The sequence below is a fragment of the Nasonia vitripennis genome (assembly GCF_009193385.2).
Source record: "Nasonia vitripennis strain AsymCx chromosome 2 unlocalized genomic scaffold, Nvit_psr_1.1 chr2_random0001, whole genome shotgun sequence".
Taxonomy (NCBI): Eukaryota; Metazoa; Arthropoda; class Insecta; order Hymenoptera; family Pteromalidae; genus Nasonia; species Nasonia vitripennis.
Genome location: NW_022279607.1, coordinates 21,641 through 44,764, shown reverse-complemented (window position 1 = coordinate 44,764; position 23,124 = coordinate 21,641). Strand labels below are relative to the sequence as shown.

Here is a 23,124-nt window from a genome sequence, read left to right as displayed (position 1 = left end):
AAGAAGATCACTTCTGAAATAATAAAATATAAATATTTTACAATACATTTAAAAATGCTGTTAGTTAGTTTTTAAAAATCTAAAAAAATTGTTTGCCTTTTTTTAAATTAAAAACTAGAATGAATAATAAATATTACAAAAATATTATAATCTAAGTTCTTGTATAATCCAGTTTTCTCAGTAGCTTTACATGAAAAGTAAAAAAATAATATTGCCTAGTAAAAGTGAAATAAGTTGTATTTCATTTATAAGTTTTTTAAGCAAATAATTTTTTTTTGTCATAAAAACTGTATTGAAGTGCTTGCACCTAGTGATTTTATAAAATCAACAAACCTATGAAATTATTATATTCAATTTGTTTTTTTTGTAAAAATATGTTCTTGTATCTAGACATGAATAATAGTGTATTTTAAAATAAATAAATAATGTTGTTTTTAATGATGTTTCATATACGTATGTGTTTAAAGCATAGGTTAGCTTGTGTTTACTTTATTCATTTTACATTTTTTTAACTTAAAAGTTAATTGACAATTAATAAGTTCGCATCCTATTAGTTCTATTTTTCATTTTTATTATTTCTCATGTATTGTTTTTATGTAAAACCAAATATTTTTTCTCATCTCATAATAATTAACTATAGTAAAAATCACATCATATATAGTCATATGCAGATATTTATGTGCATTTTTTATTAATTTGACAGTATTTTATACATAAACAAATTAATTATTGTTCAAGACTTTCTATATTTTATCAATTTAATCATACTTGTATAATTAATATACCGCATTACATCAAAACATGCAACTCATCAATCGTCAAATCCGTTTCTAGCAAAAGTTTATTGTCATATTTTATTCAAATGTTTTTCCTTCTTAATTTTATTTAGTTAATAGTTTCAACAACTTTATGTTTAACTAATTTCTCATTTTACTTTATGTGATTAGCCTAAATTGGTTAAGTTAAATAGATAAAGACTCGTTCCCCTTACATGCATTGTACGTATATCTATATCTATAGGATTGAAAATTCATTTTTATTAATTACTTTTTTGTTAGCTTATTGATTTAAAATCTGATTGCTATTTTTGTTTTAGGATAAGATCGGATCTTTATGCGAGTACTAAAACAGTTTATAATTTAATGTTGGTTTAAACTTTTGATTTTATGCAAGAATTTAATAACGTACACAACATGTTTTTCTTATTTAGCGTATAAAAAGGTCTAATAATTATCTGTTATTATTATTACATTATTATATTATTATATTATATTATTATATTATTATATCATATTATTATATTATTATATCATATTATTATATTACTATATTATCTGTCATTATCTGTCATTATTTTTGATACAATTACTCTTAATACTACAGAATTTATAATAAAAATTTTATTTTTCTACCCATTAATAAGTCTTACTCTGCATATATCGGTAAAATACAAGTGTATTTATTATAAATACATGGGAGATTTTTTATTTATCAGTAGCTTGGTTACAGTATTTTTTTCAAAACTCAAAGTGTCGGCATAAAAATAACATTTTAGATATTAATAATAGGTTTTGATTTTAAAGAAGTTATTTAACAAAATATTAATTTATTGTGTAATATGTATTAGAAATACATATAACCCTAATATCAAAGCATATAATCTGTGATGTCAAAACTTTTGAAAAACTTTGTTAAATCTTCATTTTTTTAAAAGATATGTAAAATATATAGTACTCACTTTAAATATACAAGATTGTTAGTTTTGAAGTAAACAGCAGAAAGATTTAAAGTAGCCGCGTCAGCCTTCGGTTCCAACTAACTCCAATGTATTTGAAAATAAATACTTAACTACTTTATTATTTTTTCTAGTATTGCTATCAATTATCAGTCAAAAGCCGAAATAGTAAAAAGAAAAATCGAAACAATTTTTATTTGCTAGATTTTAATTTACTTTAAAAGTTATAAACTTATACTAACAGCGTTTTCACCATTCACTTGTATTAGTATATTATGGAGAAAGTACAATTGAGTCCGTCGTCCCGTACCGACCTCGGGACATACCGTCTGAAATAAGCTGTTTTTACGGGATTGGCTAATTCTGTACCGTCGATTGGGTTATCGAACAGAATTAGCCAATAATATAAAAGTGACTTATTTCAGACGGTATGTCCCGGGGTCGGTACGGGACGGGACGGGACGTATTGTACTTTCTCCCTTATATAGACAATTGTAAGAAAAAAAAAAATTAGTTTTGAAAAAAACAATGTTGGCCATTGGTTTGCGCATCGTTTAATTAATTAAGAAATCAAAATACTTTATTTGTTTATGCTCCTGATAATTCTTAATTTTATGATTGACCATTCACTACGCAGATCGTCTGCATTGCAGCCGCCGCGTCAGCCGCGCGGCCAAGCATAACCTTTTATTATAAATAAAAATAAACAATAAACAAAAAAGTGCGACAGAGACAATACTTTCGACCAATCACAGAACGTTTAAAAAGAACATAACATTAGCCATCAGTTTTATAATAAGGTGATATCACAATTCTGATAAGACCATCATTGAAAACGTAAGATAATATAAAAAATACGGCTTGGAGCGAACAAAATATTTCATTTGATTATGTTTTCATGGGAAGATATGCAAAACTACTCAAAAGGAGTCACTTTAGTAACTAAATTGTAACATAACCAGCTAAAAACGTGAAAAAATGGCAAAAAAATCAGTTTTTGGCTCAAATCGAGTTGTGCCACCATTTTTAAGGAAAAAACGTTAGTGCCATCGTAAAGAACGGGAAAAAGTACACAAAAAAAGTCTACTTAAAAAGTTGCACCTCAAAAACAAGGGGGTCAAAATATCGATTGAAAACTTTAATAATTTTTTTAGATCCGATATTTGAGGTTATGTAATCCCAAAAAAATTGCAGTTATTCATGACATAAAAATACACCAATGTGAATTTTTAAAAAAATTTTTATCCTATAGGGACTTCAGAAAAAAATAAAATCAAAAAAACACGTTTATCGACGTTACTGCGCATGCGCACTAGGCAGAGAGCTAAAAATTTGGCTATGGGAGTTTTTTTTTATCCCCCATCGAATGGTATATAACATATATACATTTTCCAACGGGGCCATTTCACCATAGTAACCCGGCTATAGCCTTTATATCTATTTTACAGATTTTCTCCCCAAGTCTCATTTTCTTTGTTTTTACTAGGTCGTTTTAACATTTTGTGGACGCGTTTTTTTTATAGTGTTTTTTTAGTTTTGAGATTTCAGTTTTTTCTAATAAAGTTATTGGAAGTTGATAAAAGTAAATTGCTTAATATGTACCTAAAAGAGAATAAAATAATCTTTTTACCGCGGAAAGTTTATATTATCGTCCGTCGTTCTTTTATTACACACCATAAAGCGCAATTTTTTGAAACCGTTTTAACTCGAAAACTAAGTGTAGAACCTTTAGAAAAAAAACACGATCATTGAAAGTTATTCGGACTATACGTTATATATATACACATACATACATGTGTGTGTGTGTGTGTGTGTGTGTTTCCTGATTCTGAATTCGGGAAAAAAATGTAATCTATTTTATGGTCATATTTTGGCCATTTTTCGATTTTTGAAAAAATAGTTTTGCTTTATTTGAAATGTTATAATTGGTACTATAAAATCTGCAGTAGTCTTCCTGAAAGAACATAAAATTGCCTACTTTTTCCCGCAAGATTTTCCATATTGACCGTTCCGTTCAATTGTAATGATGAGTAAGGTATTTTTTTAACGTTTGTATCTCCAAGACTAAATTGTCAAATGTTACAATGTGTCAGTAAAAAAAAGTAATATACATTTGCTGTAAAAATTTTAAGCCATTTTGACGACTAGTTTTTGAGCTAGATATTGAAAACTAAAAAAAAGGGCTTTCTATGTCGTACGGGAGTAAAAGGGCTTTAAGTGGAAATTTTGGGAAGAATAGTATATTGTGTACCAAGGGCGTAAAGTGTGCTTTTTTAGGCCGAGTGTGGAGTTTGTAGTACGAGTCAAGGCGAGTTAGCCCGAGCCGAAGGCGAGGGCGTTTACCAGCCGCATACGAGTACTGCAACCACACGAGGCCAAAAAGCCCGCTTAGCCCTTGGTGCACACCATATTTTTTGTAACGCATGTACTGATTTTTAGAAGATTTGCCAATGAATTGAGTAGCGGGCGTAAAAATACTTTTACGGCCGCTGCTGCATTTTTTCGCCCGCCGGTCGGAAAACGACTACTTTAGTCCCTAATTTTAGGTCAAAAAAACGCGAAAATCGTGCATGTGTTACAAAAATATATCTTTTGACTACCTCGGCTAAGTTCTTTTTGCAGCTTATGAAACCGATTATTTTAAAAGATATTAAGGATCAAATTTTTTTCTCTCACCCTGTACACCCTGTATAACCAAAAATCATTGTTTCTTTGTAATAGTAAAATTTTCAGTTTCGCTAAAACTTCGTAGGAACATGTTTTGAGAATTTTTGGAGTTAGAGATCCCACTATCAAAGTATAATAGGGACGTGACTCGCGCCGACATCGCGTCGTATACTTCGTAATTTTACTCGTCAGCGCGGCGCTGTCGCGCTTCTTGATAGAAAGTTTTAAAAAATTGCGATGCGTACATTAACATATTAGGTATTTGTAATGTGGCGCACGCACTATATCTTAAAACTGTATTATTTACTCTATTAATATCAAATAACTAAAGCCATTAAAACTATTTATTTAGTTTAAGCCTCACAGTTTGTTTCATTAAGTTTCATTTTTCACGATTTATTGCAATTTTGGGTGCTTTCTGCTGTAATTGAGGCTTGGTTCAGTATAACCTATTAAAGCTCAAACTTATTTCTTTATTAATTAACAATTTCAAAAAATTTGAGCAGCGGATGAATAAGTACTTTGCCTCTAGTGGCTACTTTCTCTCTCTCTCTCTCTCTCTCTCTCTCTCTCTCTCTCTCTCTCTCTCTCTCTCTTTGCGAAACTAGATTTTTCCATTCGTTTTTTGTGCACATGTCGAACCAATTATATTATTTGTATAAGCGTATGTATTATGCATGTTTTCGTTGAGTCATAAAATTTATTTACCTACACAGCAACATGGCTACAAATTTTTCTTGGGTCGACAAGCTTCCGGACAATGTAGTCCGATGTAAGCTTTGCGGGGTTGAAATGTCAAACAAAAAATTTGCTATTAAAAGGCATGCTAGTCGTGCACACCCGCAATTACTGATTGAAGATGATACGAGGTCAAAGAAGAAGAAGAACAACAACAACATCAAGGAGAAGGAAGTTTTCCAGGAATCTAAGGAATCATCATCATGTCAAAATTTAAATAGCGAGGTGCTCGATGAATATCAGTCTACTAGGAACGACATGGTGGATGAAGAACCAGTTGAAGGACAAATGGGATACGATTATGCAAAGGCAGTAATCGCAAAGTGGAACAAGGACGAGGATTACAAAAAAAATATTGATTTGAGTAGAATAAAGGAGGATAAAGTTACGTGTATCCCTTGCAAAGCAGTTTTACGTGCCAGAAACAACATCATCGAAAATCATTTCAGAACTTCCAATCATTTGATTAAAACTGGTGTTATTCCCGATCCTTTCAAAGCAGACGTTGCAGCTGCAGAAATGTATGCCGGTACAATGCTAGAAAATCACCTATCCTTCTTACAAGCTGAGAATATTCTTCGCGATTTGAAAAGTATCGCACCTGACTCGGATACTCTTAAGAATATGAATGTAGGAAGAAAAAAAGCTCGTGCTATAGTAGAACAAATTATTTCTCCGACACATAAAGAACGCTTAAGAGATATTCTGCAGCATACAAAATTTTCTGTATGCATTGATGAATCAACAGACATTTCGACTCATTCTTCAATATGCATCATGATTAGGTATATAGATGAAGTAAATAAAAAAATTCACGATTCATTATGGGATGTGATTCCTGCTTATGAGAAAGGGAAAAAGATTAAAATGGATGCTGGGCACGTATTTGATAAAATCATACAAAGTTTCAAAGAAGCTGATGTGCCTTTAGAAAACATAATTGCTTTTTGTTCGGACACTTGCAATTTGATGATGGATGAAAAGAATTCGGTAGCTACAAGATTTAAGGAATTGTCACCAAACATTAGTATTGTGAAGTGCGATTGCCATATTCAAAATTTGATTGTTGAAGAGGCAGTCCATTTTTTTGCACCGGAGATTGCGGAGCTTGTGTCGAGCCTTCACAATTATATTATGAGCAGTTCAAACTGAGTTACGAACTGGTACACATGCCAAATGAACATAAACGTTCCTTTGTTAAAGGTTTTGAAATACAATCCTCTTAGATGGTCATCGCTATATTTAGATATATTGCGAATATTACGAAGGAAAACAGGTTTGATTACATTTTTTAAAAATGAAGTTATTATGAACAAGAAGAAATCAGATGAAGCTTCAAATGTTTATAAGCAATTGTGAGATCCCCTCATTCATGCCTCATTACTTTTTTTAGAAGCCACGCTCTCCAAATTAGTAAGCGCGAATGAAACATTACAAAGTGAGAAGCCAATTATAACGGAAACGTTAACGTAAATGACAACAGTTTACGATGACTTTTTGAGAATGTATATGAGAGAAGAATATGGCAACAACACTAAAATAGAAGATGTAAATCCAGGAGAAGAAAGTCAATTTTTAAACTTGTCCGATGTTTATATCGGCAAAAAGACTGTTGAATATTTTGACCAGCATAAAAACAAAGTAGAAGGCACACGGAATACCGACATTAAAGAAATGGAGCTCAATTTCAGAAAAACATGTCAACTTATGTTGATGAAATGTTGCCAGAAAATGAAAATAAAATGCAATTTAGAAGATAAGAAATTTTTGTTCAATGAAAAAAATGCTTTAGATATCAATTTTAGGAAGGAGCATTACAATCTTGAAGTTGCTTTCAAAGCATTTGCGAAATTCAGAGTAACTAAGGACTCTAATTCAAGATTAAAAATTAATGAGGAATGGCGTTTGATCACAGAATGTAAATTTTCAGATAAAATTTTATATAAATTGAAAACTGCTGAACGAACTGATGAATTTTGGTTTATCCTCAGTGATTGCGCTGACGAAAATGGTACAAAATTGTTTGAGAATGTATCTCACTTTGCGCTGAGTGTTCTTTGCATTCCAAATGCAAATGCCGCACCTGAAAGATTATGGAGTGTGCAAGGATTAATTAAGACAAAATTACGAAACAAATTATCTTTTGAAGTTTTAAGAGCTATTTTATTAGCAGGACAGTATGTAAATGACATAGGAGGTGTGTTAAAATTTGTACCCACGGATGATATGATAGAATCCATGAAAAGTTTGCGTATCGGAAGAAGAAAATCAAGTAAATCAAATAATTTAGAACAAAGTGAATACGATAGCGTTTATTTATCTATGAAATTAAAAGAAACATGTATCAACGAAGAACTAATGTTTAAAAAAAAAAATACTCTGATATGTCAGACTCTAACGATATTTGCAAGATGAGCCTTTTTGATGAGGATGAAGATTTTTTTACAGATTTTGAGGATGAAATGTTGCCAATAAACGAAGGCAAATTTGTGGTCAACGAGGAGGATGATGCATTTTTTGATTATAATGGCAACAATCATCATGATAAGTTACAGATGAAATTAGATGAATGCGATGACATTACAAAAAATACGATAATTGATCAATTGCTTTGTGATGAAGAAACGAAAAACTGTAAAAGAGAACACGTTCCAGTAGCTACTAAAGTAGAAATGGACAATGATGAAATGCCAGACTGTAAAAAAGGAAAATATGAGGTGAAGGTGGAACATGAAAACAAATATGATATATTTTCAAATGCAATCGAAAATAATAATAATTATGATCAGTTACAAGTCAAATCAGAAATATTTGAAGAGAACAATGAGGAGACGAATTATACAGTTACTGAGAATGTTTTTAACGTAGACACACAAAACATTAAAGAAAAAAACGTTTCAGCAGATACCATGGTACATGTATCTTCAACCCTGTGTAAGAAAGTTGCGTTATTGAGACTGGAAATGATGTTACCTAATGGTTTAATTGACGACATGAGTTATTACATGGCTTCAAATGAAAACGGTACACTAGAAAAATACAGAGGAATAATCGATCATCCAATCAGAGATTACAGAGATTTCGATAATAATAATAGAAAGCCAGTTATCTGCACGAAAGATCATGAAGTACTGCTTTTCACTAATGAATATAAGTCTTTGAGAATGGAAACTAGAAACGCCAAAGATTTATATATTGATGGCGATGTAGTATATGCTTTTAGTATGATAAAAGAAAAGCAATGGAAAAATTGTGTATCGGTTCCTACTCAACATACAAAAATTGTGCTGAAAGAAATTTCAGAGAAAGAAATTGATTTAAAGGAAAAATATTAATGCCTTATGAAACCCAGGAGCATTGGTGCTTATTTGTAGTTGATGTTGATAAACGTGTGTTACTTCACATTGACCCCTTGCAAAATGAAAATAAAAATAAAAAGAGTAGACGAGCAATGCTTTGCGTCAAAAGTTTTCTAATAAATATGTCAAAAAATATGACTACCAATAATTTGCAAATAAATTGGAGTTACGAGGCATTTACAATTGAGAAGCCATTACAAAAAGACGCGTATAACTGTGGCGTGTATGTAATGTACTATATGGATTGTATAGGAAACGAAAAACAGTTTGATGACAATTTTGATCCACAGTTATACAGGAAAGAAGTGGTTAATTTATTGATTACAGAATCGCAGTGTATGAAAAATGTGTGTCTATACTGCTTTTCGCAAAGAAGATCAAGGATAAGGTTTGCACATGTGCGATGTTGAATGCATCAGGGTCGTGCTGTTATTCCGACCAATGCAACGTCATATGCATGTAAATTGTGCTCACAAAACGAAATCGGTTAAAATACAATTATCAAGTAAATCAAACAAAATAAAAAAAGATATAATTAGAAAATGTATTTCGGCGGAATATACACCGCATTACATAATATATTAATTTGTTGCATATATTTTAACACTCGACAAGGCGGTTACGCCGTGCTGTTGGTGTACATGTTTCTAAGTTTTGCAAGGCATGAATTTGTAAAAATTGGACTTAATAGAAGTATTAGAGTAATTTTGACACAGAATACATGTACACGCAACATACTATATCAGATCAACGCCGCACATCTTTCGTGATTAATAACATTTGTTTTATGTGATTAAAAAAGAAAAATTGTGTATATTTTGGCGGATTTTTGTCTAGACAATGGTACATGCACACTATTACTTAAAGGTTGTAGCGTATAAATAGAATTGCTCACAAGTACAAGCACAATTTAATGTTGCATGCCTTGTCTAGACCATTTAATTTAGTTCATATTATTATAATAGGGAACACGCGTTAAGGTAGTACCGTCGATCGAGGTGTAGAAAAGAGTTCAGTGACATATTTTATTATTTACTATATATACAAACACATGTATAATCCTACATAAAAGATTTGTTCGCTTCATCTTGAAGGAGTTCTATTCGTTGTCTGATTTGTAGGTCGAAAAAAGAAGCACATGCACGAATTCCTAATCTCAAAAAGTAATAGTACTTAAGAAAATATGATAATTAAAATCGCTAGTAATAGTAAACGTTTGGTACAGCGCACACGTATTGATTATCGGCATCACAATTATTTTGAACAAAACAACATATTTTTTCCAAAGTATTGGTTTCGATTGCTGTTATATTTCGAGAAATTTGTCTGATATGTTTTGTACAATGAGTGTCACTAAAAACACTATTAGTAAGTATAGCGTGGCAAAGTGTATACTCGAACATTTGTTCTTCATCAAGAATAAATGCAAGAATGCGAATGTAATTACCATCTGTAGTAATAACAAATGAGTTGTCAGATCTTATTCTTCTGCCTTTATAAGAAGTGTAGAGGCATCTTCCCTTCACTATTTTTTTATACGTTCTACTAGCAGCCGATAAATTAAGTTCTCGTATCCATCTTTTTCTTGTAGGCTTGGAAGGTCCAAAATATCTAGCATTTGCTAATTTAACTGTATTTTTGGATCGTTTTTCATCAAGATATGTTAAAAAATCTTGAATTTCTGAATCTGGGTTGGTTTCATTTACATACTGTTTCAAGATTGTTTCACTGTTGCTCATTGAAATAGATCGGCGTAATTGACTTATAACACCTTTGGCAGCATGTATTTTCTCAACTAACTGTCCATTTCTATTTTCAAAACAGTACCCGCTATGGCTCCACAATGGTCCATAATCTATTACAGATTGTGTTATATGAAACAATTGATGGATATTGTACGTCATTGCTTGTTGCGTGTAGTAATATTCTGTATAAACTACAAATCTATTCAACAACGTACTTGCACGAATTATTTCATCATGAGTGATACACTGCTTATTAAGAGTGTGAAAGGCTTCAACAAATAATGCCCAGTGTTCAATATATATATTCATGTATCGGAAAGACATGAGAATAGGTAAACTATAATATATAATCCAATTTTCCCATTCTCTAGCTTTCCACCATTTTCTTTCTTTTATCGGGCGAGTTAGGCGACAAATTTGATTGGGAGCTTTAATGTTGTTCATTAAATCATCCATTTCAGAAACTTGTGCTTTTGATAATGAGTATGGCATGTTACCATTTTCAACCCAATAGCCCATCAACTGCTCTGCTATACCTAATCAGATGCAGTGCATGCTGTCCGGAACAAATCCCCTTACTATATTAAAATATAGCCTTGGATATGACAATAGATCAAAATTCAGAATTTTGCTCTTCATCGGCTTTTGGGGGCTAAATATCAGATCAGGCAATTTTAAAGATAAAAGAATGAGTATGATTGCAACAGATGCAGCAACTTTTGACATTTTAAAAAAGGTATGTACTTACTTCAAAAGTTATTAAAATAATTCAATACAGTGTGAAACATTGTATCGTAGTTTTGAATTTTAAGGATTTCAATTTTTACAATAACTTTTAAACTAAGAGTCGTAAAGTAGTCATTACACAGATGATTGCATGATTGCAACAGATGCAGCAACTTTTGACATTTCAAAAAAGGTATGTAATGACTACTTTACGACTCTTAGTTTAAAAGTTATTGTAAAAATTGAAATCCTTAAAATTCAAAACTACGATACAATGTTTCACACTGTATTGAATTATTTTAATAACTTTTGAAGTAAGTACATACCTTTTTTAAAATGTCAAAAGTTGCTGCATCTGTTGCAATCATACTCATTCTTTTATCTTTAAAATTGCCTGATCTGATATTTAGCCCCCAAAAGCCGATGAAGAGCAAAATTCTGAATTTTGATCTATTGTGATACCCTAGTGACTCTGTTCAAATCATAAGAACAATTTACGTGTCTCATATTATAAAAGTTACATTTAATTGATATTATAAACAATTTACTAACATATATCATTAGTTGAAGTATATTTTTAATACGTGCAATTGAATATTAATTTTATGTATATTTCTATTAACCATTTATATTGTATTATAGGAATCCTACAATGACAAAAAATCGAAGAAAGAATCCAAGAATGAAAAAAAATCTAAGAAAGAATCTATCAATGAGAAAGAAAATCCTACAGGAAAAAAAATCATGACAAAAAAACAAATCATAAAATAAAAGCAGTCGATAATGATATCAGCAAGAATTTAGTAAAAAGATTGGCTAATATGAACAATAATAATTTGATTGTTGACAAAAGTGACAATGATAACACGAACGATGATCAAATAAATAGTTTAAAAGTAGAATTACAAAAGTCTATTCATCAAGAAAGAGAAAACATGTCAGTTGCTTATGATGCAAAAATAGAAAAAATGAATCAACAGATTTATGAAATGCGAATGATGATGGAAAGTATTAATAATAGTCATTCAGTACCATCAGCCATACAGTCTCCATTAAAATCAATTTCAAGTGACAAAACCACGACAATAGAAGGTAAGCATGCTATTGTATCAAATAATACTTTAAAAAATTCTTGTCATTCAATTAAATAATTAGTATTCATACAATTTTTGTATAACTATATGCCATTACAAGAGTTCTAATTAATTTTCATATTTTTATGTAGCAACATCTATAAAGGAAACATCATGCCGAAGGACACTTACATATGATGATTCTTCCGCACAGGGTGGCACCAAAAGAAAAATAAACAGTAATCTAACTGAAGAAGTCTCAACCTGTTTGAAAAAACAAAAAATAAGAGAGATGAAGAATATAATAGATTCTAAATTTCAAATAGAGCCACTTCAGTTAATAGGCGAAGCAACTGCCAGTACAAGTAAAGAAACACCCAAAAATGATGTTTTAGCAGAAATCGATGTAAATAAAAAGAATAACAATGGTGGAATAGAAGGAAGTAATTCCAGTTTTATGAATGACGATAATGTAGATGACTTGAGAGACCAAAACAGTGATGGAATTGGAGAAAATGATTGCACTTTTATTAATAAAAATTATGATGAAAATACTGACTATTTGAAACAAACATATATGAAAGATGATAAAACTGAAAAAAAAAGATAACAATAATACTGGAAAAACATTCGATAAATCTGAAAAAAATTCAGATAAAATCAGTAAACACAAGAAAAGTAAAAAAAGGCGTAAATGTAAAATTGAAAAAAAACAGTGATGAGGAATATGATTCCGATAACTTACATAAATCTGAAAAAAATTCAGTTAAAAGCAGAGAACACAGAAAAAGTAAAAAAGGTCGTAAACGTACAAGTGGAAGAAAGAGCGATGAGGAATATGATTCCGATAACTTCAAAAATTGCAATACAATGAACTTAAAAGATTTCACTACGTGGGATATGACAGTAAATCCTAAGGGAAAGAATGGAGAAGATCTAAAAGATGTTTCTCCTACAAAAGTATGTATAAAGTATGATACTTTCTTTATAAGAATGTGTAGATGTTAGTTAATATAACCTCAAATCTTTTGCAATGGTTTTCATAAGTTCTCAGATTTAATACAATATCTTTTAATTATCAGGATGTTTGTTTTTATTTTTACTGTTCATTTATTATTTCAGGTTAAAATGATTCATTTGAGATTCGGCGTATCAATTCCATCAAAGAGTTTTACTTTGATACAAAAAGAAAAATCACCGTCAAAGTTTTTGAAAAAACTTGCAAGAGCAATCTGGACTGAATACCAGCTATTGAATAGAGCTTTTCTCGTACAAAAATGTGGAACTCTCGATGAACGATCACCCAGAAAAACATTTACTCCTGTAAAAAAAGCAGTTTTGAGGAGTAAGTTGTTTTTATATTTTTTTCAAATCCCATTGATCCACATTGTAATAAATATTTTTTACACTATCCAATATTTAAGATTCTGTTCATAAATATAAATATAAATATCTTTTCAGAACTGTACTTCGCTTTTGTAAAAAATCACGTTGTTTCGAAAGAAGACCGCAAAACTGCAAGAGATGAATGGAGGTCTATACTTGGTGATTACATAAGTTATCTTAGAAAACGATATAGAACAGGTACTACTTTATTATTTATTTATTCATAATGTATTTTTATTTATTTAACTACTTATATGCATCTATTGTAATTTCAGGCAAGATTCGTGATCCTAACAAGCATTTAAGTAGTTCATCAGACAGCTCAAGTGAATCTGAAGATTCATCATCTAACGAAGAGAATGAGGAAGATTCAATTTAATATTTTTCTTTCAGATATATATGTACAGTATTTAAACATACGCATAGAGGTTAAATATGAATACTAATAATCTATAGTTTACATTTTTTAAATAAATGTATAATAATAAAAGTTACATTTCATACGATATAATGATATAATTCGATTTATCTCCCTATTTTGATCCATAGTATATGTATATATAGACACACACACACACAAACACCGCGCGCACGTGTTACCATCTGGTTTTACCACATCGTAATCCGGGTAAAAAACCATATGGTAAAATTACATGGTAATTACCATATGGTAAAACCTGGTGGTAATACTACCTGGTTTTTTTCAACAGGGTCTATATATAAATAATGAGCTGATGTACCAAATAAAAATGTATGAGCGTATTACGATACGTATGAGCGAGTGTATGAGCGAATAGCGATGGTAGTTTGCACAATGAATACCACTGATGCGTGATAAGCAGCGATATACGTGAAACATTTGATAAATTATAATTTTAAAATTTATATAGTTACATGCGAAATGTAAATTTTATAATGCAATTATTCAACATCTAGTCATACTAGAAGTCAATATGACAAATATTTTATTACTACAAAAATACTCAACATAAAACTACATTGAAGCCAGAATTGCGCAATAATACAAAATGTTTTGAAGATAATAGACGGATATTAGTTGAAAAAAAAAGTTGAAGTCTCTAATATGGATTAGGATTCATTACATTACAACACACAATCAAAAGCAAAATTATGAAAAAAATTTTAGAAAGTTTGACACTTATAAATAAATATCTCGCCGAATGGCATTCGAATTATATGATTTTGAGACATTATTCGAATGCCATTCGGCGAGATATTTATTTATAAGTTTCAAACTTAGTAAAATGGTAGATAATTACATAGCGGAGGGCACTGATGTCCTAGTTTTTCATAATTTTGCTTTTATTGTTTGTTATAAGCAAATTAGTTACTTTTGTCGTGTGCTATTTTGTGTCGCGAAATCTAGATTTGAATTGACTTTGAGATCCCCTTAAGCGCGCTTTAAAAAACAAAAAATTCATTAAAATAGTATTTCTAAAAAGTTAATCTTTTAATTTGTTTCGTAGAAAATGGGAGGCCCAGATGACAGTAAGAAGAAAGTGGAAGAGTTGGAAAAGAAGTTAGCTGAGACCATGGAAACCATCGAAAAACTGAAAGGTATTATATTACAGTTATTATGGGGGTCCGAAAGTCGATTCAAATCGATTTTACTCCACAAATAGCAAACGATAAAAGAAACTAATTTGCGTATAATAAATAATAATAACAAAATTATAATAAACCAGGACATAGTTGCAATTATCTAGTGTAATAACGTTATAATGTTATTCAAGGATTTGTTAATAATTAATACTGATATTTCAGAGAAGTTTGCAGAAAAACCTGAAGGCAAAGGTGAAGAGGAGAAGGCTGAATGTAAATATGATTTATCTTATTTTGTTATTTAAAGTAACGTGTATAAATATGTTTTTGTTATAATTAATTTTCATTTATTATTTCAGTAGGTAAAAAACAAGCAGGCAATCTTCCTGATAAGCGTGCTGGACGTCAAGGTATGATTAAATATTAAACTCCTTTCATTATTTAATTAGTTGTATACCCAAGAAATAAGTTCATAAGTGCGGTTCTCAGATCCTGTACCCGACATAAAAATAGTCAATTTTAAAATGAGTTTTTTACGGGCTGGTGGCTACTCTGGGACGTGGTTTAGTTTATTTACAACAAAATATTACCTTTTAACCCGTTTCAAGGCATTCTATATTACGTGCCGATCGCCTCGCAATAAGTCTTGCAATACGCGTTTCGCGGAAGTCTATGAAAATTGTTGGAGCAACGCCATAATCTCAATACTTTTGCGACATCCCACAAAGCAAAAAACATAATCTGGTTATAGCGACGGTTGGAAATATGCATTGAATGTATGAATTGACCTGTAACGTAACGTGCCCCACCTCGTTTGCTCCAATCTTAAATATAAGTCTGAACATTGAAACCGAAAAGCGGACTTATGTCATTTTGCCGGCCAGCCACAGAATTGATAAAAGAATTGTCAAGAAATAAATGTATTTATTTAATTCTAAAGGATTGAAATAATCACTACGAGCGAGTGTAATTTTTACAGAGTTTAATAGCCAACGTTTCGAAGGATTCATCCTTCCTCATCAGGGCATCTACAAAAATATTATTTGGCAGTAGTCACAATTGCAAAGAAAAACGCACAGCGACGGAACTTAAACGTGTAACAATCAACATGTCATACCTATAAAAAAGCACAGAGAAACTTTGTTGTCACATATGAGTCACAAGTATACGTGTCCAAAAGAGTTACTAAAAATTTAAATAGACAAGTGTTAGAAAGATGACACATTAAAATTTTCAGAAATGCTACATATACACTATCATGACAACACTATCAATAGAATATACAGTCAACTTTCATCTTTCTAACACTTGACTATTTAAATTTTTAGTAACTCTTTTGGACACGTATACTTGTGACTCATATGTGACAACAAAGTTTCTCTGTGCTTTTTTATAGGTATGACATGTGCGTTTTTCTTTGAAATTGTGACTAGTGCAAAATAATGTTTTATTAGATGCCCTGATGAGGAAGGATGAATCCTTCGAAACGTTGGCTATTAAATTCTGTAAAAATTACACTCGCTCATAGTGATTATTTCAATCCTTTATAATTTTAAAAAGATAACGAGCATTAGAGTCTTTGATTAATATGTATTTATTTAATATTTATTGCAGAACGAGGTGGAAAGTGGGTCAGGCGCAGACAATATTATGCTGTCAAAAGGCATGAACAATGGCTGAACAAAGAAGCAGCAAGAAGACTTCATGAAACTGAAAAGGAACGCATTCGTCAAGAAGAAAGAGGTATTATAGGAAGCACAATTATGCGCATACTTGACATATCCCGCTGGAAAAAGTGAATAGAAATCGATTAAAATTCACTATTTAAGTCGATAAGATTTCAATTGGCTTGAATAGTGAATCTTAATTCAATTTTTTTCATTAGAACTTGATAAAACGTGATAAAATACGATAAAAATCGATATAAGTCGATACAACTTAATATGAAAAATTACAATTGAAATCGATAGATCATGATCTTGTAGAAATTCTATCAATTTCAATTGTAATTTTTCATCTCAAGTTTTATCGACTTATATCGATTTTTATCGTATTTTATCACGTTTTATCAAGTTGTAATGCAAAAGACTTGTGAAGTTAGCACCCGAAATAAATAAATATTATTATTTATAAACCTACCTATATGTAAAACGACGGCGCTAAAATTGTATTTTCCTATAACTATACAAAAAAATCGTTAATATTAATATTTTGTACACGAATCGATTTCTCCTCATTTGCGGATTATGTAGAAATTCTCATAATATGGATTACTCATCAAAATAATTAAAAAATAATGTTCTAAATTTGCACTCGGGAAAGAGTGTGTCTGCGCGGCCGATATCGCGTACATGAAAGAAAATTTGATTTTTGATTGCTCCCGTAGTTCGCCCTGGTGTTGTATCTTCCTGCTTCAAGTCCTTATTTTCTTTCAAAATTTCTTGAATTTCTAGATTCTGTTTACTTTGCTGATCTGTATCGGGTGTTACTATTTGTTGGCTATCTTCTAGCTTTTTATTATTTATATCAGATGTACTTGCTGACTATCTTTTATCCATTCGCTGTTTGCCGGCGGCGATCGAATTATTTTCTTAATTTTTGTGAATGGGTTTTGGATATTAGGGATTACTATGTCCTTTGTTAATGCTGGATTTTCACGAATAGCGTTTCTAGTTAATATTGGCCTCTGAGTGTCGTTTTTATTTACTTCTTTCTTATTATCACTCATTTGATAATCTCATTTTTGTTACCTTTTTATTTATTACAAAATCTTATTTAGTCCGACTTTTAGAATTTCAAATCGCTTACAAACAATTCAAACGAAATTTTTCTGTCCTACTTATATTTTAACACACGACCTACTTTCTAGGTATGCGGGTAATTAATTTCTTCACATATGTTTTGAATATTCTCGATTGACCTAGTGACACAAGCGCTACCAATTTGAAGCGCTTCTTTCAATCGCCTTGCTGACACTGCAACGTCAACACTTTAACTTACTTTTGGGGTATGAATATTTATATATGTAATTTATATTTGTTTAAATTTACAATTTACTTTTCTGTTAAGACTCTATAATTCGATTTGTATTGGAACCAATATTAAGTCACAATTCCGACCTATAATTAATTATTGAATTTTACTTACTTGGGTTTAACTGCTTGGGCTGGAAACTCTGCTACTGTGCTGTAGTCAGGCTTATACAGGATGGATATATTCAATAGAAAAATACTTGTAGTTGATTGACTTTCACGATTTATTCAAGATAAGGTTCTATAGGCATCGGGATCGCGACTTAAGCCCGGATAACTCTTGTCGACGGATAGGAGCGTCGTACAACAGTCCAGATCGAGTGTATAATTACAACTGGTCACTCGGCGTATACAGGGGATACTCATTAACTTCGCTGATCTACTTATTAATCTGAGTCGTCAGTTTTCGGCTTCGTAACGATTCCGCTGATATTGCTGAAATGCAATACGTCGCAGGACGTCACAGTACTACTCTTCGTAGGGAGCGATGATGTATTATCTCACATTTACAAAATATTATTAAATTTAAAGACTAAGATGTACAGTTTTAATGCACTCAAATTTTTGAAAGTGGAGTAATGCAACTTCTATCTAGGAGCTCTAGATCGCTAATCAGTGAGTCTAGTAAGAACGCTCCGTAGTTTTTGGCATTTAAGTATAAGAATGCTTTCAAACGGTGTCGGTGTTTCGGGTCAGCCATGATGGGTCACAGGGAGTGCGCGCCGAATTTTTCATTGGTGTAATTCGGATTTATCAACTAACAATTACAAAGAATTAAAGTTTATCACTTTTAATTGAGTCATAAGTAGTTAAAAATGATTTCAATGATTTGCATTAAATACTGTGAAATACTCACTTTTATTATACATCACAAACATTTTATTAGAATAAATTTGAACAAAGAGAAATAGACAAAAAATAAAAACTCTGAATTAAAAGTAAAATCAATATTATAGAGATAACGCCTTTCTCATAGGAATTAAGGGAGATTAGACCCTTCGATTCCGAGAAGCGATAAGAGAACAATTAAGAACCAAGCATTGAAAAGAGTTATCAAACCCAAGACGACGATACGAGAAATATAATTAAAAACCCATGAAGATATATTAAATTTAAATAATAATTGGTGCTTGTATAGTGGGGAAAAAAACTTACGCAGATAGAAACAGTCTGTAAGGTATTTAATACTCCAACACTGCCATGGACGTGTACGACGCACGACTAAAAAATCAGATGACCGCAAAAGACATATGCTGATTTTAATGCCTCCAGAAACACCAGGGAGCACTATTAGAATTATCGCGTACTTCAGTCGTACTTCAGCGACCTCTTATATTTCATATAATATATGATTAACCGCGAACGATTAGTTTAAATCATTTGAATTTTCCTTTGTTTCGTGTACGCAGAGAGGTGATTAAACGAGTACGTGAAAAATCTTGTCATTAGTAAAAATATTAAATTATTACCGAGCGTTCAAGTCAGATCGATATTATTGCGAAACGCGTTATATCTATTAAGAAGACTGGAGTAATGCGTATTTACTAGGGAGTATATAGAGATAATTCGATATTTCAATACTGTCCCGTACGCATACAATGTCAGCAGTATTTTAATATTAAGATTTGTTCGATTTTTACAATTCTTTTTAAGATAAAAAAATAATCTATGCGCCTCAAATACTTTAGGACAGTTCGAAATAAACTAATGTACACAGTTCACTTCGAATACCACCTGAACTTACTAGTACATTAGCTATAACCGATTTTAATGGAAAAAATGCGCTTGATAAAAAAAGAGGGACATTGAATTTACTCTCTCTTTCACCCTCCTGCAATATCAAATGCGGTCCGGGTGATTACGCCCTTTACAGCTCGATTCAACATTTGTAGGTAAGCCTCGAAGCTGCTCGGGTTGTCTTTTGCGACACGCAGGCTCTCTATTATTGTTCGTGGCACGATCGAGGTTTGTTTAAAATCTGAAGTCCGCTCGAGCGTCTTTCGGTCCGCTCGAGCGTCATTCAGTCCGCTCGAGCGTCTTTCGGTCCGCTCGAGCGTCATTCAGTCTGATCGAGCTTCGTTTATTCCGCTCGAGCGTCATTCGATCTGATCGAGCGTCGTTCGGTCTGATCGAGCGTCGTTTGTTCCGATCGAGCGTTCTTCGGTGCGATCGAACTTTCTTCGGAAGCGTTCGAGCAGTCCGTGTAAACATCAAAGTGGCTCGATCAACTCCGAGCGCTTCGGAAGAGTTCTGATCGACTCCGATCGCTTGCGAAGACTTCTGATCGACTCCGATCGCTTCCGAAGAGTTCTGATCAACTCCGATCGCTTCCGAAAAGTTCTGATCAACCCCGATCGACCCTGACCGACCCCGAACCACCCCTATCGACCTTCAACGACCCTGGATCACCCCGAACGACCCCGATCGACTACGATCAACACGAAATAATTCCGATCTACTACGTACAAACCTGTATTGTATCTTCTGAAGAACAGCTCCATCCTAGTAGGCACTGTATCGAAGTAGAAGCTCTTTGTATTGATGGCACTCACTACATCAGTTTTTTGAGAAATATGTATGTGGGATGCTAAAACTGTTAATTTTTTTGTTCTTTCTAGTGCGTTCATCGTCCTTACACCTCAATTGCACCCGTAAATAATACAATGCTCATGCAAACCACATGACTGGCCCACGTGACCCTCTTTGCTAACTGAACTAGCCTAATTCCAAGTACGTGTGTGATCAATCGGGTGTCAAACAAGAATGATTTTAAACTAAATGGGTAACCCTATTGAAAAATCTCACGTGAGATCTCAGGTGAGATTTTTCAGTAGGGAAGTGTGTGTGTGTGCGTGTGTGTTAAAACACTCGCTTGTGTAAACACAGGCGATATCTAAGTTTATTAGTGTGTGAATAACAAGTGTATGATAAGTGGTGTAGTGTCTTTAGTTATAATAGTTGAAAAATCAATCTTATGAAGATATCTTTACAAGCCATTTCAATAAGTTTTGATGATTATAAAAGTATCTACCGAGACAGATTTTATTTAACTTTATTCTTTTTTCAAGATTCCCTGTACAATTGCATGCCATTCTCCACTTTGTAAGTGCATTTTATGAAAGCAATATGTTGACTAGTCTGAAATTGAAAACAGATGTTTTCTAAGGTATTTGCAAACCATCTACCGACATACTTTTTGTTTCTAGTTAGTTTTATAATCATTTCTAAAACCTCTGTACAAAATTTTAGAGCAGTACAGCTCAAAACCAATGAAAATTAATAATAAACATATCACAAGAAGGATGTTTAAACAGCCATTTCAATTCACTTTTATTCACAATTCACGAGCGAACTGACCTGTAAAAGCGTAAATTTCACGCGCTTTTACTGTCCTTAAACTGGGCAAAACTGGCGTATTTTTAAAGTAAAAATAATCATTGGGTTATAATTGTTTATTAAGGGGATGTCGGAGCCAGAATGTCGGCAATGTAGGTACCTAACCTACCGAAAAACATATTTATTGCAATAAATAAATAATAAAGCACGTATGGCCCAAAAACGTTGTGTTCCGCGGTACCTATCATGATTATCAACAATATGAAGCCACCAAACTCACATTTACTAGTGTATTTTTTACAAACAATGAAAACTACGACGCGAGGTGGTGCGATGCCGTGGGATGGCATACGGATATCAGAATCGCTCAATACGGAAGAATAAAGCACTGCACATCACAAACGTTTGTATTCCGCGGTGCCTATCACTTTTAGAAACATGTGTAGGCCTAAATTAACACTGATAAATAAACAATCACGGCAAACAATGATAACTACGGCACGAGGTGGGACGACAAGAACGACGCCATGTCCGCCATAAAAGTAACTGGTAGCAGTACGTGGCTGTAGATGGCGCTTGCAATGTTTTCCCGTGCCAAACTATATAGTTATTATCTCTACACATAAATAAAATATTAAAGTCATACCCTCAAATTTATTCATGTATATTTTCTATAAAATAGTATATTATAACACAACAGTGATACTTTATAGCACAACAATCTCAAAATCGACAATGAAGTTGGCATTTTGAGGTTATAGTGTGCTATAAATGATATAATAAGTTATACTCGACCTTGCGATCAGTATTCAATATCATATGTAAGTAGAGGAGGATATAAATAATGTTCTCGAACCTGTGGGGACCAGGCAACGATCCTTTTGAACTGCTGCCCGGTCCCCGCAGACTCTAGCTCTACGTGAAAATATCGGCTCTATATAGTGCTCTCGGTAGTTTTATAAAAGCTTATATGAGTTATATACGACCATTCTACAAGTATCCAATATCATATGAGAACTTTTTTAGTTCTTTGTGAATAATTTCGACTCACGAATTCGAATATTCAATATCGTTTATTTTGAAATATACAATTTTAAGATGCGTTCTTTTATCTCAGCGAAATTATTATAAATATTATTAAAAACCATTATTATTTACGGAAATTAAAAAATTTATAAAAAATGATCTATTTATAGTATTTTAATTCAAGTTTATAAGTATTAGATGGGAATTTCATCACGTTCCTAAAGTCATGAAATTTACATGGATAGATTATTGCCAAACGGCAACTATGTGTCCTAGATTTGATTAATTCGAATAAAAAAATATTTTATTCCTATTTTTACTATCATCCAGACTTAGTCGAACAGCTGTTCGTTGGCTCTGGAGAAGTGAGCTCGACAGGCTGTCAGCTTTTCTGCGCTATGCGCAGCATTGCGCGCGTCTATTTGGCGAGCGGCTAGCACGTTCATGCTCTGCCTTCCCGCCTGTGCGTGTTTTGATCGTTTCGAAGCCGCTTGAGGACCTCCGCGAACCGCGATATTTTGCTCAGATCGACTTTTCGGACATTATTACGCAATGATAGAGACTACGCGATGTAGCTACAAGTGTCAGTTATATAATCAGAAGTGCTAGTGTGGCGCCCGTATCTGTTTTGAGACATAACCTCGGCTCGGCTCCCCGCGATCTCGCACGCTGATCGTCTGTTCACGGTTCTTCGTTTATGAGACAGTAGGAAAAGTATTTAAAAGTGATGCACCCGGA

The 23,124-nt window shown here is 32.4% G+C and overlaps 2 protein-coding genes across 3 annotated transcripts; both read left to right on the top strand.

Annotated features, from left to right (window-relative positions):
• The first annotated feature begins 11,612 nt into the window (after window positions 1-11,612).
• Window positions 11,613-13,935, top strand: LOC107981528. Of its 2 annotated transcripts, XM_031923902.2 has the most exons (5): window positions 11,613-12,062; window positions 12,196-13,003; window positions 13,166-13,388; window positions 13,505-13,627; window positions 13,705-13,935. In XM_031923902.2, exons 2-5 carry the CDS (start codon window positions 12,914-12,916, stop codon window positions 13,806-13,808), a joined length of 540 nt encoding a protein of 179 aa, XP_031779762.1. In that variant the 5' UTR covers window positions 11,613-12,062; window positions 12,196-12,913; the 3' UTR covers window positions 13,809-13,935. The 2 variants fall into 2 exon arrangements, with proteins under 2 accessions (XP_031779762.1, XP_031779761.1); XM_031923901.2 differs by lacking the exons at window positions 13,166-13,388; window positions 13,505-13,627; window positions 13,705-13,935 and having other exon boundaries at window positions 12,196-12,909.
• Window positions 13,936-14,623: 688 nt separating this feature from the next.
• LOC116416224 lies at window positions 14,624-16,811 on the top strand. The gene is made up of 4 exons (XM_031923899.1): window positions 14,624-15,007; window positions 15,215-15,265; window positions 15,352-15,402; window positions 16,607-16,811. The coding sequence occupies exons 1-4, from the start codon at window positions 14,920-14,922 to the stop codon at window positions 16,789-16,791; spliced, it is 375 nt and encodes a 124-aa protein (XP_031779759.1). The 5' UTR covers window positions 14,624-14,919; the 3' UTR covers window positions 16,792-16,811.
• Window positions 16,812-23,124: the final 6,313 nt, after the last annotated feature.